The sequence below is a fragment of the Syngnathoides biaculeatus genome, chromosome 19 (assembly GCF_019802595.1).
Source record: "Syngnathoides biaculeatus isolate LvHL_M chromosome 19, ASM1980259v1, whole genome shotgun sequence".
Classification (NCBI taxonomy): Eukaryota; Metazoa; Chordata; class Actinopteri; order Syngnathiformes; family Syngnathidae; genus Syngnathoides; species Syngnathoides biaculeatus.
Window position 1 is genome coordinate 12,412,805 of NC_084658.1, and position 16,195 is coordinate 12,428,999.

Sequence of the window (16,195 nt, forward strand, 5' to 3'; positions counted from 1 at the left end):
GCAGGTTAAAAAAAAACATACCTAAAATCACTGAGATGCGGCAGCAACATAATAAACGCCAGCGGACCGCTAACAGGGTCGGCAAAAAAAAAAAAAAAAAAAAAAACACCAGTAAAAGTCACTTCCTCGGCACGTATATTCCACCGGTCTCAGTCTCGAGTGCCCCCTTGCGATCGTTAGAAAAAATGCACAAATTAGCTGCAGCGCCGCATAAGCTGCAGGGTTGAAAGCGTGTGGGGGGGAAAAAAGTCGCGGCTTATAGGCTTGAAATTACGGCAGTTTTGTCAAGTGTGCTGTATATAGAATTACAAAACATAACATCAGCGATGGATAGTTGAGTGGCATCCAGGGACAAATCCTAAAGCCAACATTACGAAAGACATACAATGCATAAATTGATCAGGGAAATTTTGTAGATTGCCCGTTCCCAGTGAATACTTACTGGGGATCTGCTGGATTTTGTGGACTACCACAAAAGCGTCCGAGAGGCCCACCTTCACTGGGTGGTTGACAGGGCTTATTTGTGACAGTTCTACCGGGATCTAAAAAAAAAAAAAAAAAAAAAAAGGAAGGAAAATGTGACTGCATGACCAAGCAGACGAAAGCACCGGATTTCAGGGTACGGTTTTCTTATTGTGAGAACGTGGACAAATGTCGTCTTAGTGGACGACAAAAGATAAGTGGATGTACCTCTTTGTAAGCAAAGACAATGCGTCCAGTGTCGTGCAGCGTGGCCTGAAACGTGAAGCTGCCTAGGTTGTAGTTGTCCTGCAGGTGAACGTGGTCCCACTGCACCACAAGAGCGGTACCTGCAGGGGTCAATAGCAGACATGCAGCGCTAGTAAGATTCACATGCAGTGGAACAATCCTTTTTATATTTCCTGGCAGACACCTCGAGCCTCTGCTGGAAGTGTGAGCTGATTGACCAAAAAAAAAAAAGTAAAAAATCACGTGAGCTGATATGAAATCCCAGCACCAGTGCAATAAAAACAGTGAGCTGGGGGAAAGTGAATCAAGACAGGGCGGTTATGATGATGGATTATGTACCTCGGGCAAGTTTGAAATCAGACCGAACGACAGCGCTGTGAATGACTGAATGTGAATTTTCTCATGTCAAGAACAGAACTTCCAATCGCTCCTTCGCCACCCTCCAAGGAGACTAAATCTTGAAATGAAGTTTATTGTTTGAGTGAATCGGCCCTGGATAAAAAATGGATACAAAATTGCCGTCCGATCCTGGTCCAGTTCCAGACATACATCCAGATTAACCTGCTACCGGATGAAGGAAGAAACATGGAGACGAATACCCGCGACCAAACAAACCTCTCAGATTAATACCTGGGAGATATAATAAATGTTCATGTAAATGAAAAGTCCAATAATAGAACCATTAGCAGCAGGCTCATGATGGATTTAGTCGGACCCCTCAGGCATTATCTTGTACGCTGTTTAATTTTACTGTAGACTCTGTCCAACCGTTTGATGTGACAGCCACTTCGCGCCGAGGAATGGGCGCTAAAGTTCGCCAACATTCTGCAATTTCTACCGCTGGAGAACTTCTGTGTGACGCAAAAGCAAGGTTTCTTCTGATAGCTCTGGAGAGCAGTGGCCCAATAAAACCAGTAATGATTTACATGTGGGAAACAGGGTAGGCTGTGAGTTCCGAAGGATGAAGTCAAGATCGGATGAAAACCGGGCTCCGATGTGACTGTCGGTTTTCACCTCGACATCAAGGCCAGGTCCCGTTCAGCGGGAATAGGCCACTGTGCAAAGTGGGTCGGGGAGGGCGAGAGCGGGAAGCGCACGTTGGCCTTGTTTCTAGTTCCACTTATCGGCTCAGCAGTCTGTGCAAGCTCCAACCAAACAAAAGTGAATCCACAAACTACAAATTGCACCACCACAACCTCATTTTCGTTAAATTATCCATGGCCAAGGATTTAGTGTTTAAATGACATCAGCTTACTAAGCAGACACAGATCCCGCTCTCACTTTCTCCTTCAGGATTCTTTTACAAATCATTTCAATGACTTCGTAGCGATACCCCAAGCCTTATCGCAACTACAAATGGGCGGCAGACAATCACAATGTACCCTACCATACATCAGCTAGAATTTGTCACGTACACTTCATAAACCGACGGATTGACGTGCTGAAGTACGATTTAACTACATGATAAAATTCCCAAGTGACCATCCAACTCGCTAGCAAACTGACAAGCTCAAGAACTGATGGACAAACTAACTACCAAGATCACGAAAACAAACTGGAAAAACTACAGACCTCTCGCTAACATACCTTATAACTCTTCCTCCATATTGACGGCACGCTGATGAGATGATAACTCACGATGGATAATCAACCACCCGACGGCATCCGTTCAGTGCGATGTGACAATTTATGGGACCGTTAAGGGGGTCAAGAGGATTTTACACATTGTCATAAAGAAGCACGCTTTGCTCAGAACTCTGCAACGGGGGTAGATATCATCACAGAACTGGAGCGTAGTAGAAAAAGAATATTACCGTTATCGAAGTAGATGACAGTCGAGTTTCTGGACACGCTCGGGTCGAAGTTGGCCATGAGAGGGGCAATGTATTGCGTTGCGGTTAGCATCCGGTGCACCACGTCCCCTGTGTAAATGAACCCTGAGGGAAATCAAACACAATTAGTACCAACCAAACGACAGCTTACTCCCACATTCCAAAAACATGCATGTAAGGTTGATTTAAGACTAAATTGCCCATCTGTAGGATCGTGAGCAGTGAGTGCCAAAGGTTGTTCGTACTTATGTGCCTTGTAGTCGGCTGGCGACCAGTCCAGGGTGTATCCCGCTCTAGCTTAAAAATCAGATGGGATAGGTCCAGCTCACAAGAATAACCACAGGCAGTATAGAAAATGGATGGATGGATGGATGGATATTTTGTAGAAGTTTACACCCTCGCTAAAACCAACGTCATTGGAAAGAGTCCCTCGTTTTAAACGTTTTGTGCCTAAAAACACAGAGAGCGTGGCTTCAGGCTGCTTTAGTGATGGTTTTAATTAGCGGTAGCATCCTTTATCAGAACCAGAAGGGGCGAATCACAAGGGGCCTTGAGAAAATATACGCCGAGTGACTCATATATCACCACTAGGTCACGGGGAAGATGAACGCACTGCAAAACAAACACACGGCAACTTTTCCGGCGCCCGCAGAACGACGCACAAATGGATCGCTCGTCACACGTGCCCCCGGCTCGACACAAACCAGATCTGCACCACTTAGCGGCCTGTAAACATACTTATTAACGGACTCCAGCACAACCCATTATTCATCACAGGGGGAACGACCTCTGCATGCGGAATTTCGCACTGATGAAACAGCAACAACAGTTTACTCACCCTTGGCTCTTCAAACCATGCCAAACTTTTGAGACTGAAGATCATTTGTAGTTGTTCTGTTCTATTTATTTCTATTGTACAAAATGGCACGTATTATAAATAATTGTGAAAGACAGATCACATGATGATAACAGACATCTACGTTGCACGTCCAATTATGCCAGGCCACTTCTCCAAGCAAAGTGTACCTCCTGGTCTTGAGTATGCACCAGATCTCTGTCTAGCCCAGGGGTGTAAAACTCCTATTTCTCGCGGGCCACGTTGTAGAGGGCCCTTACAACTGTGAAACAAAAATATTGACTCGTCTCATCATATTTACATCATCAATTTATGAACTAGTTTTGGAATCAGAAATCAAGGGTAATGATTTTTTTCCAACCATTCACATTTTATAACATAAAAATGCATCTAATATATCAACTTTACCATTTATGATACACGACAATTTGAAATTTTGGTCCTGATTTTTACAAGAATCATGGGAATTGGAAAAAACAATGGAGATTTGGCTTCGCGGGCCACATGAAATCATATGGTGGGTCGGATCTGGCCCCCAGGCCTCGGGTTTGACACCAGTGGCCTTACCTCTCGCACTAGACTTTTGGTTTCAAGTGGGCTCAAGTAAAGTTCAAATAGACTGTAATAACGCCGTCTTCCACTACGCCTCCACTACAGGTACATCAGATTTCAAAGTGATTGTTGTTTCTAAGGGGTTTAAAGTACACAGCCAATTACTAATCATAATTAATATAATATTATTATGACGCAGGGTCTGGAATGTATGCCCATGATGAATAGTGGTTCACTGCATAAAGTGTCACAGCTGGGAAAAAGAGTATACCTTTATGACTATGATGCATATTTAGTGGATGAAAACCGGTAGGGCGGGAAAACTCATTGAGACTAAAGCTGGAGATGATTCTTTCATGTCACGCAGCTGGGACGACCTACAAATACATATCTATCATAGCGAGCGGGGGGAGTCGAAGATGCCACGAGGGGAATCAATCTTTCCCGTTAGACCTCCCTGCAAAGAAGACCATATTGAGCACAGGGGACGCGAGAGGGCCTGTGAGGATGTGGACCATGTGACTTTATATAGTACTGTCAAAGTGGACTGACTTGCTGACATTTGTATTCTGACCCCCGCCACCACCACCTCCCCAAAAAAGTTGGGTATTTAACGTTTCTGCAAATCACACAAATGAACAGCGACAAATGCGGCTTCTGGAAAAGAAATCCGCTCCTTGAATGCAAATGAAAGCAGACGGCGAGATCATTCGAGCGTTTCTATCCAAAAAGCAGCGCATAAATCACGGGAGAAACTGCAAAAGCTGCACATTTTGAGGAATCGAGAATCTGATTTAAACACCAGGATTCAGTTAGGAACCTCAGTAATAATTACAACTATGTGTTATTTAGGAGGTCGGTAGAGTTTAGCCAAATGCCACTTGCAGGATACATTTCCATTCACTTGCTTCGAATCCAATGTTAGCGCCTCGACAGTATAAACAGCTCAAAGCTATATAAAATTCGACAAGATGTGTGATTTTTATCCGCATCGGGTCTGGCACAACTGCAGTTTATCCACCCATCCATTCTCCAAAAATAGCAATCGGGGTATTGTTATGCTCTCGCATGTGGGCAAGGAAAGCGATGGTCGCTAATACGTTTTCAGGTGTTAATTGAATGGGGGTAACGCGTAAAAACGAAAATACTGGCAAGGCACTTACTACCTTAGGCCACAGCTAACTAACACCTGGACCAGGGGTGTCAAACTCATCTTTAGCGCGGGCCACATTGTAGTTACGGTTTCTGTCAGAGGGCCATTATGACTGTGACATTGGAATCAGAAATCAAGGGTAATGCGTCTCTCAACTACTGTTGACATTCGGTAACACAAAAATGCTTGGTATCTCTCGTCATCATTTATGATAGGACAATTGCAGATTTTGGTACAGATTTGAACAAAAATCACGGAAGTTGATACATGTGATTTGCTTTCGCGGGCCACATCCAATCGTGCAGCAGGCTGGATCTGGCCCCCGAGCCTTATGTTTGATAGCAGTGACCTGGACGCTCCCACACAGACGGACCAACTCCAACTCTTGCCTTCACTCACTAGGCCACGCCCCTTAAAGCCACACAGCCAACACACGAATCCTGCATATGTGCGGTAGTAACACTTTTCAAAGCCATCGTATTTTTTCACATTGTGTTGTAATATGTTTCAACATTTTTTTTTTGCAAATGCAATGCTGTTTTCTTCCCTTATTTTTTTTAATTTTTATAACACTGTTTGGTGCATGCTGTGAGATTATGAAAGAATATAAAATAAACGCTTTGGCGCACAATCGGTTGGGAACCTGCTTTAAAGGATCTGTCGGATTGAAACAGTTATCGACCATTTTTCAATTAAAATTGGTGTAACCAGCTCCTAAATTTGTGTGTGCAAAGTGTCTTGGGGGGGGGGGGGCTGAGGCGTTAGGAGACACAAGGCGAGGCAGCGTGGCAATTTTCCGCTCGAGTATCGACGGCGAAAACCACAACCGCCCAGCCAGCTATTATCACATCAAAGACCCCTCAAAGATGACTCTTGGCCAAATATTCCGGAGATGCTCTGTTCCATCTGAGTGGAATAACTTAAAAAAAAAAAAAAAAAAAAAAAAATCCCACGCATCTCTTATGATGATCACTGCTTGCTGTTTTTTCCCCCAATGGTGATGTCAAGCATGCGTCTTGAAAAAAAAAAAAAAAAAAAGCGCTTGGGTGGTGGGGGAGCCGATAAAGCCTTCTCCCAGACAGAGGTGGAAGGTGGAGAGTGAGGATGAGGAGGTGGAGGCAGCTATCGTCCGCCTGCAGGCCCTCTCAGGCTTTGACTCCTCACTTCCTTCCTTCCTTCCTTCCTTCCGTCTCAGCTTAGCATCTGTCCTCTCTGTCACCACCCTGTATATATTTATTCTTGTCGTCTTCTCCATAAATTTTGGGAACTCAGTAGCCCACTCTTTGGTAGTCGTGTATAGTAAATTTATGTAGCAGATACACGATTAGCCAATACGGCAACAAGAATGAAATGGAAGATTACACACATATGGCCCAAACACCCTCCATCATCATGAATTAGTGTGGTGTGTGCTCTTTCCATTTCAGGAATATCTCAACATTTTCCATTTTGAAGTGGAATTAAGAATCTCAAAGCTAATTCAAATGTTGATTCCCACATTTGACCCACTGAAACTCACATTATGCACAAGAATGTAAATAAATGCAGTGGTACCTCAACCAGAGTCGTCTTCTTCTTTTCCTTTCGGCTTGTCCCGTTAGGGGTCGCCACAGCGTGTCATCTTTTTCCATTTTACCCCATCTCCGGCAACTTCCTCTCTAACCCCAACTGCCGTCATGTCTTCCCTCACCACATCCATCCACCTTTTCTTTGGTCTGGTCTTCCTCTCTGTTGCTCTTTTGCCTGCCAGCTCCATCCTCAGCACCCTTCTACCAATATACTCACTCTCTCTCGCCTCTGGACATGTCCAAACCATCCAAGTCTGCTCTCTCGAACCTTGACTCCAAAACATCCAACTTTGGCTGTCCCTCTAATGAGCTCATTTCTATCCCTATCCAACCTGTTCACTCCGAGCGAGAACCTCAACATCTTCATTTCTGCTACCTCCAGTTCTGCTTCCTGTTGTATATTCAGTGCCACCGTCTCTAATCTGTACATCATGGCCGGCCTCGCCACTGTTTTATAGACTTTTCCCTTCATCCTAGCAGAGACTCTTGGGTCACATAACACACCAGACACCTTCCCCCAACTGTTTCAACCTACTCGGACCCGTTTCTTCATCTCGACCCAAGAGTGACCTAATTTAACGAGTTTTTCAAGATACGAGTTGCTGCGGAATTCACATAATATATTTTAGTTTTTAAAGAGCTGTGGCAAAGATCTTTCTTTGAGCATTGGTTGACCTTATAGCTATGCCCCAAAACATTTGTTCATGTAGTGTTACTTTGCACTGACCTCATAATGGATGGATGATAAGCGCCACAGTGATTATATGAAGGTCTACAAGGTGATGAGTTCTTCTTGGCTCTAATTATTATTATGGTCAACTGAATGTGGTCCATCAGTTACGGATGTTTGCACACGTCCTCTGGGAAGCACTTAATGAACTGACCGTGTGGTTCTCCCATCAATTAGTATTAAAAGACAGCCAGAGTAAACAAAAACTCTTGGAAACGCGTGCGATCGCTGTCCGGCGACCCGGAGCAGATGTGATCGATGGAGAGGATCGAGGCCAAACCAAAACAGGCGGCTCGGCAGAGAGGAACAAAAAAGAGCCTGTCTAAACACAAATAAAGTGAAGCGCCAGTCGAGCAGGCCCACTAATTCCTGCGTGATGTTTTCTTTGGATGTTCCCAAAAACTCATGGACGGCGGGTGCAAAACGCAGCTTATCGAGGGGAGAATTATTCGTCTCTCTTTACACGTCCTGAATTTTGGCTCCGTGCTGTCCTGTTTTGTAACCTCTTTGCAGTTGTTACGCCTCATATCTGTCCTCTTTGCATCCCCCGGCTATCTGGTAAGAAATTTGGACACGAGCTAAAGTACATTGAACCACCAATAATTCGAGGTTCAGTATTCACGAATTAAGCTATCATTTTTTTTTTTTTCTGTGGAATGTATCTTGACCTATTTGCGATTGTTGCTGCCAAAGCACTGATCAATAGAAAAGTGTGAATTGGTATCAAGGACGTATGTTAAAGTGATAGATCACGACTGACTTAAAAAGAGATCGTTGGAGAAAGCCACAATCTCAGTCTGTGGCCGCTCATTCGTGCAGTTGAGAGAAAACTGCAGGTGTTCAGCCCTCAAGTAGTAGACAGGGCTTGGTCTGGAACCTTGAGCAAGAATGGCAGGTTTTAAGCATCGGAATAAAAGTGTTTGAGTTGACCAAAAGACATCCAAAAGGTTGAAGGCTTGTGAATATTGTAAACTCAAAATGCCAGGGCGCATTCTAGACTAGGTGCATATACAAACCATTTGTATGAATATGTAACAAAATTTGATTAAAAATCTTTCTATCCGGCTACTATGTGCATTTGTGTTACGAGTATGCCAAGTTGGTACTGGTTGTTTATACTCGAAGCTCCAGAGTCTAGTCAGGATCGCAGGGGAGTTCTGCTATTTAAGAGTTGAAGTTGATGCCTGAATAATATATATTCAAATATATATATATTTTTTTTCCAAACGTGGCAGTTACACTGAGTGCTTATCAGTCCATCCTCCCGTTTTTTTAGAGCACTTATCAACATTAGTGTTGCAAGCAAATCACCGGGTCCATATAAATAAATTTGTCACCTTAAACTGCCTGATGAAAAGATTTTTCATCATACCTTCATTTGGTAGAAAATATCATCAGGCTACTATGTACAAAATTGTGGGCTAGTGTTATCAGTGTGGCAGGTGTCGGGAGCACAAGTCTGCTACTTGAAAGCTAAAGTGACTGAAGTCAGGGGTGTCTGCTTTTAATATTTGGAGAAAAAATACAATATGTTGAATTCTTTATAAATTGACTGACAACTACTGGTTTAGTAAGTAATCCGGCGTTTTCAAAGTGTATATCAACAGAGGGGGGGGGGGGGGGGACAATTCTCATTACATCCTTGACAACCCTTCCCCTTAGACAAATACACACCCGTCTTCTGATACCGTAGTCGCCTTATCAAGAACTACGAAGCCGCTTGGCAGACCCACGCTTGTTTCCAGTCCAAGCCCATTGCTTGTTTTCTCCCCTTGTTCACTTTAGCACATAGACGGGCGGGGGTGTTGTTTTCCTACCCTCTTTTCCGAGCAGACGTTCCCGCTGAGGTGAGAACGGCAAATGGCCACGTTTCAGAACGACTACTTGGAGCTGCTGCTGATGAGCTTTTTCAGGTCCAAATCTTCGAAGATTTACGTCGCACCCTGTCAGAAACGCCTTTGGTGCTGGATGCTTTTCAGTGCTTTGGGGCCGTGATGTTGCCGTACCGCATCCAGACTTTTATAAAGCACAATAATGGTACACGCATACGCATCGTACATTTCAGAAATGCCTCGGCTGTTTACGAATCCCGACCACATTCCTCTGCCAGACCACAGCGCAGTAAAATGTGTCTGCGTGCCGCCTGGTAGCATAGACAGCATATCCAATAACATTTAAAAGTGAACTACTAAGTCGTGTTGACTTACCGCCAGTTGCCACGGTGATCTCGCGCAGAAAATGTCCGTAAAAAGGGAAATCGAAGGACAGATTGACTCTCTGCGAGGGAAGAAGACGACGAGGCATTAAAGGTCATATCTTGAGCGATGGGGTTGATGTTTTTATCTTTAAGGCTGACTCAAATCTGATCTTTGTATAATATGAGTCATGGCAGCATAAATGGAAGAAAATGCGTAGAATTCAATATCTTCAGATCAGATTCAGGCCTCTTCCAAAGTGCGTGAGTGGAAAATAGCAAATCAAATACACTCATCAATGAGATGATTGAAGCATTGATTGGTGAGGCAGACGCACCGCATCTGCCCTAAAAATTTGAATGAATACATGGGGAAAAAAAGAGAGTCAGCCCAGTCTAGCTCAGCGCGATGTATAGTTGACTATAGTGTGCTTTTCGGTGTGTTTATTTCGTTCTGACCACACTGAAGTATTTGTGTGTCTGCCTGTGTGATACTCCGATTCTGCTCATGTATCTGCTGCTTAAAGCATTATAAGATCAGCATGCATAGCATCTGTTAGCCCGTCCGTGGCATTTGTTAGCATTAAGACAACCGGAATGGTTGTTTTAAAAACACAATTTGTAATTCTTTTTTTCCCGTTTATGACACTAAACTTAAACTCTGAGTGACAATAAAGAGCTTGAATGCTCATTTTTTTCAAGAATTGTTTGCCAAACTGCTGCTTGTCGTGAAGTATGTTGAGTTCCCTCCCTCCGTACAACGCCCAAATCTCTGCTCAGATCAATCGTATCTCAAGAGACCAGTGTATTTGTATTATTTATGTATTATTTTTTACTCCCTTGTTGTCACAACACTTGTGAAGTTAATTATTGTGTGTGCAGTTTCAAGCTTTCGTGTGTTCTGTCAGTGTCGACATGGCTTGAAGGGGGACAATGTGTGTCAAGTGAAATGCCCAGCGAAATAGATGAAGGCGTGAATTTGGAATCGGACCCGTAAAGTCAGCCTAAGAAACTCTCTTCACTTGAAATGCAGCACTGCTACCGAATGGAGGCACGTATAGTTTCACTTCATCTCAGGACCTGGGCCTGATGGTCTTATCGATTTTCCCGCAGGACAAAAGCCAAAGTCAGACCCCACTTTGCTCCAGGGAAGAAAATCAGCTCAATGCAGGGGCCCCATTGTACCAACGTGAGGCTCAATCCATCACCGGTTGAGGGGAAAATGAGCAGAATGCACAATGCAGAACTGTTTTCGTGGTTTTTTTTACGTTAATATCACCGGACAGCGTGTAATGGAAATGTGTCGTTTTGTCTTTCGACATGTTATAGCAGCATCGGCTTATTCTCCAAGGTGTTTTTTAACAGGCTGCTGCAAATGCGGGCTGCAGTTTTGCCTTTCAGTTGACTACACATGGCAGCTTGCGAGCGACTCGAGTTTCCATCGATATTTTTGCGGGGTAATTTAATCTTAGCATTCCACCACAAACACCAAATTGCATTAATGACGACTCCTTTCATTTTATAAACGTAAATCATCGTTTAACTGGAGGCACAGATGGAAAGTAGGACTCAAACTCGTGATTATTTCCAGCTATTGGTTAGTTTGTTACTTTTTTGACTAATTGATACTTTCCTCAAAGCCCAAATGTCTTCAAACGCCCCCCCCCCCCACCCCCGTCCATGACCCAAACATTTCTGTCGGAATCTCGATAATATCAAAACCAAACATGCAAATGCAGGAAAAACGATAAAACACGTGACTTGTTCATTTGACAAATCCTCCTTCGGTTGTGGACTTACCGCCGCTTGTCTGTGCGTGTTGGACAGAATCCCGTGAATCTTCACTTTCTCCTTGTCCATCTGTTCAATGTTTACCCACAAACTCTTGCTTGCTGGCTCGGCCGGGCTATAAATTTTGGATGTGTAGTAGTTGTGATCTGTGTCCTCCTGCGTGTGGGAGAGAAACAACACAAGTTGAGGACTCTGCTTGTGTATGCAGTATAAATACCCGATTAAAAATGTACAGTGTCCTGCAATTTAATTTGTTGTATTTGTCATTGGAATGGAATCTGTGTATCAAGTGGTTTAGATCCCCACATCTGTTGGAGGAGCGCCAGATGGTGGACTCAAAGTTGCGATTTTAGGTTTATGGCGAGTGGTCGAACTTTGCTATCATATAAATTATACACAATTATGGGTTGTCTATCTGTCTCGTTAAAGGGAACGTGATGTGGAAATTTGACTTTTTAGTAACTTAAATTAATGGTATCTGTGGGGCGCCCACTCTTGATGTAGAAATTAAATCACCAAGCAAATATTTTACTATTTTTCGGGAAATGTGTCTGTGAGGGATCAGTTCTGTACTTCCACCTCACTGTTGGTAATTTACATAATAGCCGAAGATCCTCCTAGCTAGCCTGGATGACGATCCAGACTCGCTTTTACATGATGCCCAGAGTCTGAAACACAATCATGTAGAGGCACTATCATACAGAATTGCCCTTGGTATCAGAAAAAAAGGTAAACAGGGCTGCATTTTGTTGGCCACACAAATTCGTTTTAGCAAATAGCACAATTTTCTGATCAATATCCCCCCCCGCGATATCGTGGTTCATTGTTTGTGTTTTCAGTGGAAACGTGTCTGCCTGTGTGTTTTTGTTGCATGAATCTTTGCCTTCAACCGGAGTGCTACAGTTTATAGCAGTCATTTTTGGGGGTTTTCCAATATAATTACTCAAAGTAATCCCCTGCCATATGGGAAAGGAGGGCCGTCGCACATTTCTGCCATTTAATGAATGCCTAGAGAGCAGTAACACAAACACAATGAGCACACTTACACTGGAGCATGCAGCCCAGAAACTTACACGTAGACTTGCTGATGTCACACAGTCCCCACCGTAGAACATTTAAGTCCAGAATGCAATTTCACGTGGGGAAACTTGTCAACCGACCCAGCTGGATGACAGGCCCCTCCCACCAATCGCCCCTGGCTCTCAAGGGGGACAAGTCACCAGGTGTCTATCTCTGAGCTTTAGTACTCCTCCTTCTCAGACGATCTCCAAAAACATCCTGCGCTTATCGTCTGGACGCTTGAACCCTTTTACGACATCCCTCTCCTAAAAAGCGCCGACTCAGGCTGCCCCGGCGGGGTGTTTCTTCTTCTGACTTGATTTGTCTGCGTTAGCGCTGATGAAAGGCGCCTGGCTGTGTTAGCTTAAATCACATTACTGAGAGGAACACCCGCTTGGAATGGCGATATTTCTCATCTCGAGGCTCATATTCCAAGACTAATATTATGTCGAGGCACGGAATGTATTCTCTATGGGGACGATAAATCACTGACTTATCTAGCAAGGTTTTCATTTTAATTAACGTTTGTCCGCTGCCCTTTTGTCAAACTAAGTGTGTTATCTCTGAATAAACACCAACTACGCGTCCAAATATAAGCATTGCTGTGGGAGTTCCGATTAATGAGAACCCATTTAAAAGTCTGGTCCCTGAAACACAATTTTTTTAACAAGGGTTTTGGGCTAAAAGGCACAGCTGTGAGGCATTTTATTAGACCCGCAGGGATGGAGGAGGCAAGCAACAGGCAATCCCGTAACATGAGCGCTTCTTCCTAATTTTGTGCATGAAACAAAGTGTAGACTTTCGACTCCTATGTTTCTCTAATGAGAGATAAGCCTTTTTAGACCTGCTTGATTGGTCCCTAGTTTTGCAAATGCCTCGAAATTGCTTTATTTTTAGATAGGCAGGTCTGTCAAGAGTAGACTTACATAATCCTCAATTGCGGCAAAGACAGAAAAAGCTCAATTGTGAGCAGGTTCATTTTTGTCATTGCATGTGGGTGGAGAAAGGCAGCTAATTATGATGAATTGCATAAATTGTGAAAAATAGGGGTTTTGAGGGTGGCACGGTGGCGCAGCTGGAAAGCGTTGGCCTCGCAGTTCCGAGGTCCTGGGTTCAATCCGGACTCGCCTGTGTGGAGTTTGCATGTTCTCCCCGTGCCTGTGTGGGTTTCCTGGGCACTCCGGTTTCCTCCCAAATTCCAAAAACATGCAACATTAATTGGGCACTCTCAATTGCCCCGACGTTTAATTGATTGTGAGTATGGCTGTTTGTCCTCGTAGACAGCTGTGATAGGCTTCAGCACTCCCCGCGACCCTTGGGTTTTGATCATGGTGTGTGTAGTATGGTGACAGTCTGGTGAATCACCCACTGTCCTCATGTCCTCCCTCACAACATCCATCAACCTTTTCTTTCGGTCTTCGTCTCTCTCTCTTTTGCCTGGCAACTCCATCCACAGCACCCTTCTACCAATATATTCAAACTCTCAATTTTTGGCTGTCCCTCGAAATGAGCTCATTTCTAATCCTATCCAACCTGTTCACTCCAAGCGAAAACCTCAGGAATCTTCATTTCTGCTACCTCCAATTCTGCTTCCTGTTGTATATTCAGTGCCACCATCTTTAATCCGTACATCATGGCCTCACCGATGTTTTATAAACTTTGCCCTTCATCCTAGCGTAGACTCTTCTGTCGCGCAGAACACCAGACACCTTCCGCCAACTCAGTTCTGAAAATCTGGATGCAGTCCACTTTAGTTTATCTCGTCAATGCCAACACCTGCTAAAAAGTGAAGTGGTGTCCTTCTTTATATTGTGTCTCCATCAACTACTTAAGCATGAAACCCCAATAGTATCACTCCACTTAATCTCCTGCCAGTACCACCTTGCAGTCGACGTTAAAGCGCACTGAAGGTAAGAGTATCATTGGGAACCCGAGCTTTGGGAGGTCCCCCCCCCCCCCCCCCCCCCTCAAAAGAGCCTCTGTGTGAGTGGCCGCAGACATGAAATCTCACCACCACACCCCGTATTACCGCACATTAGAACGAGCCACACAATCAGGTCCCTGGTTGGACCCCACATACCCCAGTTTGCTTTTCCTGGCAAACCGTCTCGCCTGACATCGGGCACAGCCTCAAGACGGGCCGCACGTAGCGTAAATATGAGCAGCAGTGTGTGAAAATGAGGCCGTGGAATGCACGCGGGTGCTTACGGAGGGCGCACGGGGGAGGAATATGTCTATCTGGGCCCTCCTAAACGGTGTCTGCTGGCAGCGTTGACATACGATTCAGTATTTGGAAAAGGAGGCGGGGATAGAATGTAACATCCGGCAGGGAGTGGGCCACAGCATACGGTCTGCTCCGTGGCCTGTTTGTGTATTTACACTGCTCAGAGGAGAGAGACTCCCAAATTGTGACGGACAGCTCGGAGTGGCTTTTTTAAAACTTTTTATCAGGTCGGCGGTCAACACCCCGTGTCAGCTCGTTTGGGATGGACACGTGCAGATGTAAAAGATACAGTATAAAATGTCAGTCAAGCATCCAAAATGGAAGAGATGCTGCTTTAAAGTAAGACAAAAGGGATATTTAATCACATATAACAGCTTGAAGTATGTAAAGTCCTCGAGGCAGAGTCTGAGTTACATTGTTTTTGTTTACTGAGTAACGTTTAGCTTCCCATCCATTACCTAACACTTCAATGTGGGAACTTGGTACGCCCCAGTACTCTAAATAATGTTCCTTACTGAGAGATCTGAATGTGAATACCCCGAACGTTTATCCATTATCATGGTGAGAGAAGTTTTTTTAAAACTTTAATGTGATGTGTAAAAGATTCATTTTGATTAAAAGGCCTCCTGTTCAAGACTGGCATAATGACATCGTGAAACTGTCTCATGACAGAAATGAGTTGAGTTATTAGCGGTTCTTTGTTTTACGACCCCAAACTTCCTACAGCTGCACAGAATCACATTAACTCCAAATTCTCTGTATTTAGGATTATCCCATTTGCCCATTTTTTTTATTGCGTTCACGTAGCCATTTATTTGATACACTTATTTTAATCCCTCATGGGGAAATTCAGTGCTCACTCTGGCGTAACCTGTAGTTGTGTGCCAGTTTAAGTTCTACAAATACGTTAGAAATTGAAAACAGTTTCTCAGTTTGTTCTTGAATATCCCCTGCAAATTGTCTTGAAAAGAAAATATTCCCATTTTCCCAAGCATATATATATATATTTTTTTTTCGACTTTTCTGCTTCTACTGATCGAGTCACGGCCACAAGACCAACCAAATGTGAATTTACACCGATTTATGTTGCCCGACAAGGACAAAAACAAAGATCATTTCAAAGAGCCTTCACATATTATTAATTATTATTAAATATGGTTAATGAGGTTAAAATATGCAAACAGTGGTATTAAAAATTCCTCGGCCATATGTTAATATTTTAATCAAATATAAATAAAATTTGCCTAATAGAGAGAAAGATAGTGATTAAAGCAATAACATATCTGCATTGAAACATTTATGTTGCACATGATGGCAAGTTTACATAGGGCAGGTTTTGGTTTAAATTTGTGATTAAAAACGAATGGGTAGGAGAACTGAACCATGAGGTACACCCTTTTTTTTACAGAGAACTACATAGTGACTTGTGTCTAGGTGAGTCTAGTTCAGTAATGCAGTACATTTCTACTAACTATTTTGAAAGCAAAGAAAGCAGAATGTATGTGTGAAGCCTTTTTTTGGGGGGGTG

At 43.7% G+C, this 16,195-nt stretch overlaps 1 protein-coding gene across 1 annotated transcript in view; it reads right to left on the minus strand.

Annotated features, from left to right (window-relative positions):
- Window positions 1-16,195, minus strand: part of plxdc2b (plexin domain containing 2b) — a 59,522-nt gene that overhangs the window by 13,819 nt on the left and 29,508 nt on the right. Inside the window, exons 3-7 of the mRNA XM_061804557.1 lie at window positions 11,394-11,540; window positions 9,607-9,676; window positions 2,523-2,645; window positions 691-809; window positions 443-542 (exon numbers count right to left, since the gene is read on the minus strand). Coding sequence (XP_061660541.1) covers window positions 443-542; window positions 691-809; window positions 2,523-2,645; window positions 9,607-9,676; window positions 11,394-11,540 — 559 coding nt within the window. The remainder of the gene's footprint in view (window positions 1-442; window positions 543-690; window positions 810-2,522; window positions 2,646-9,606; window positions 9,677-11,393; window positions 11,541-16,195) is intronic.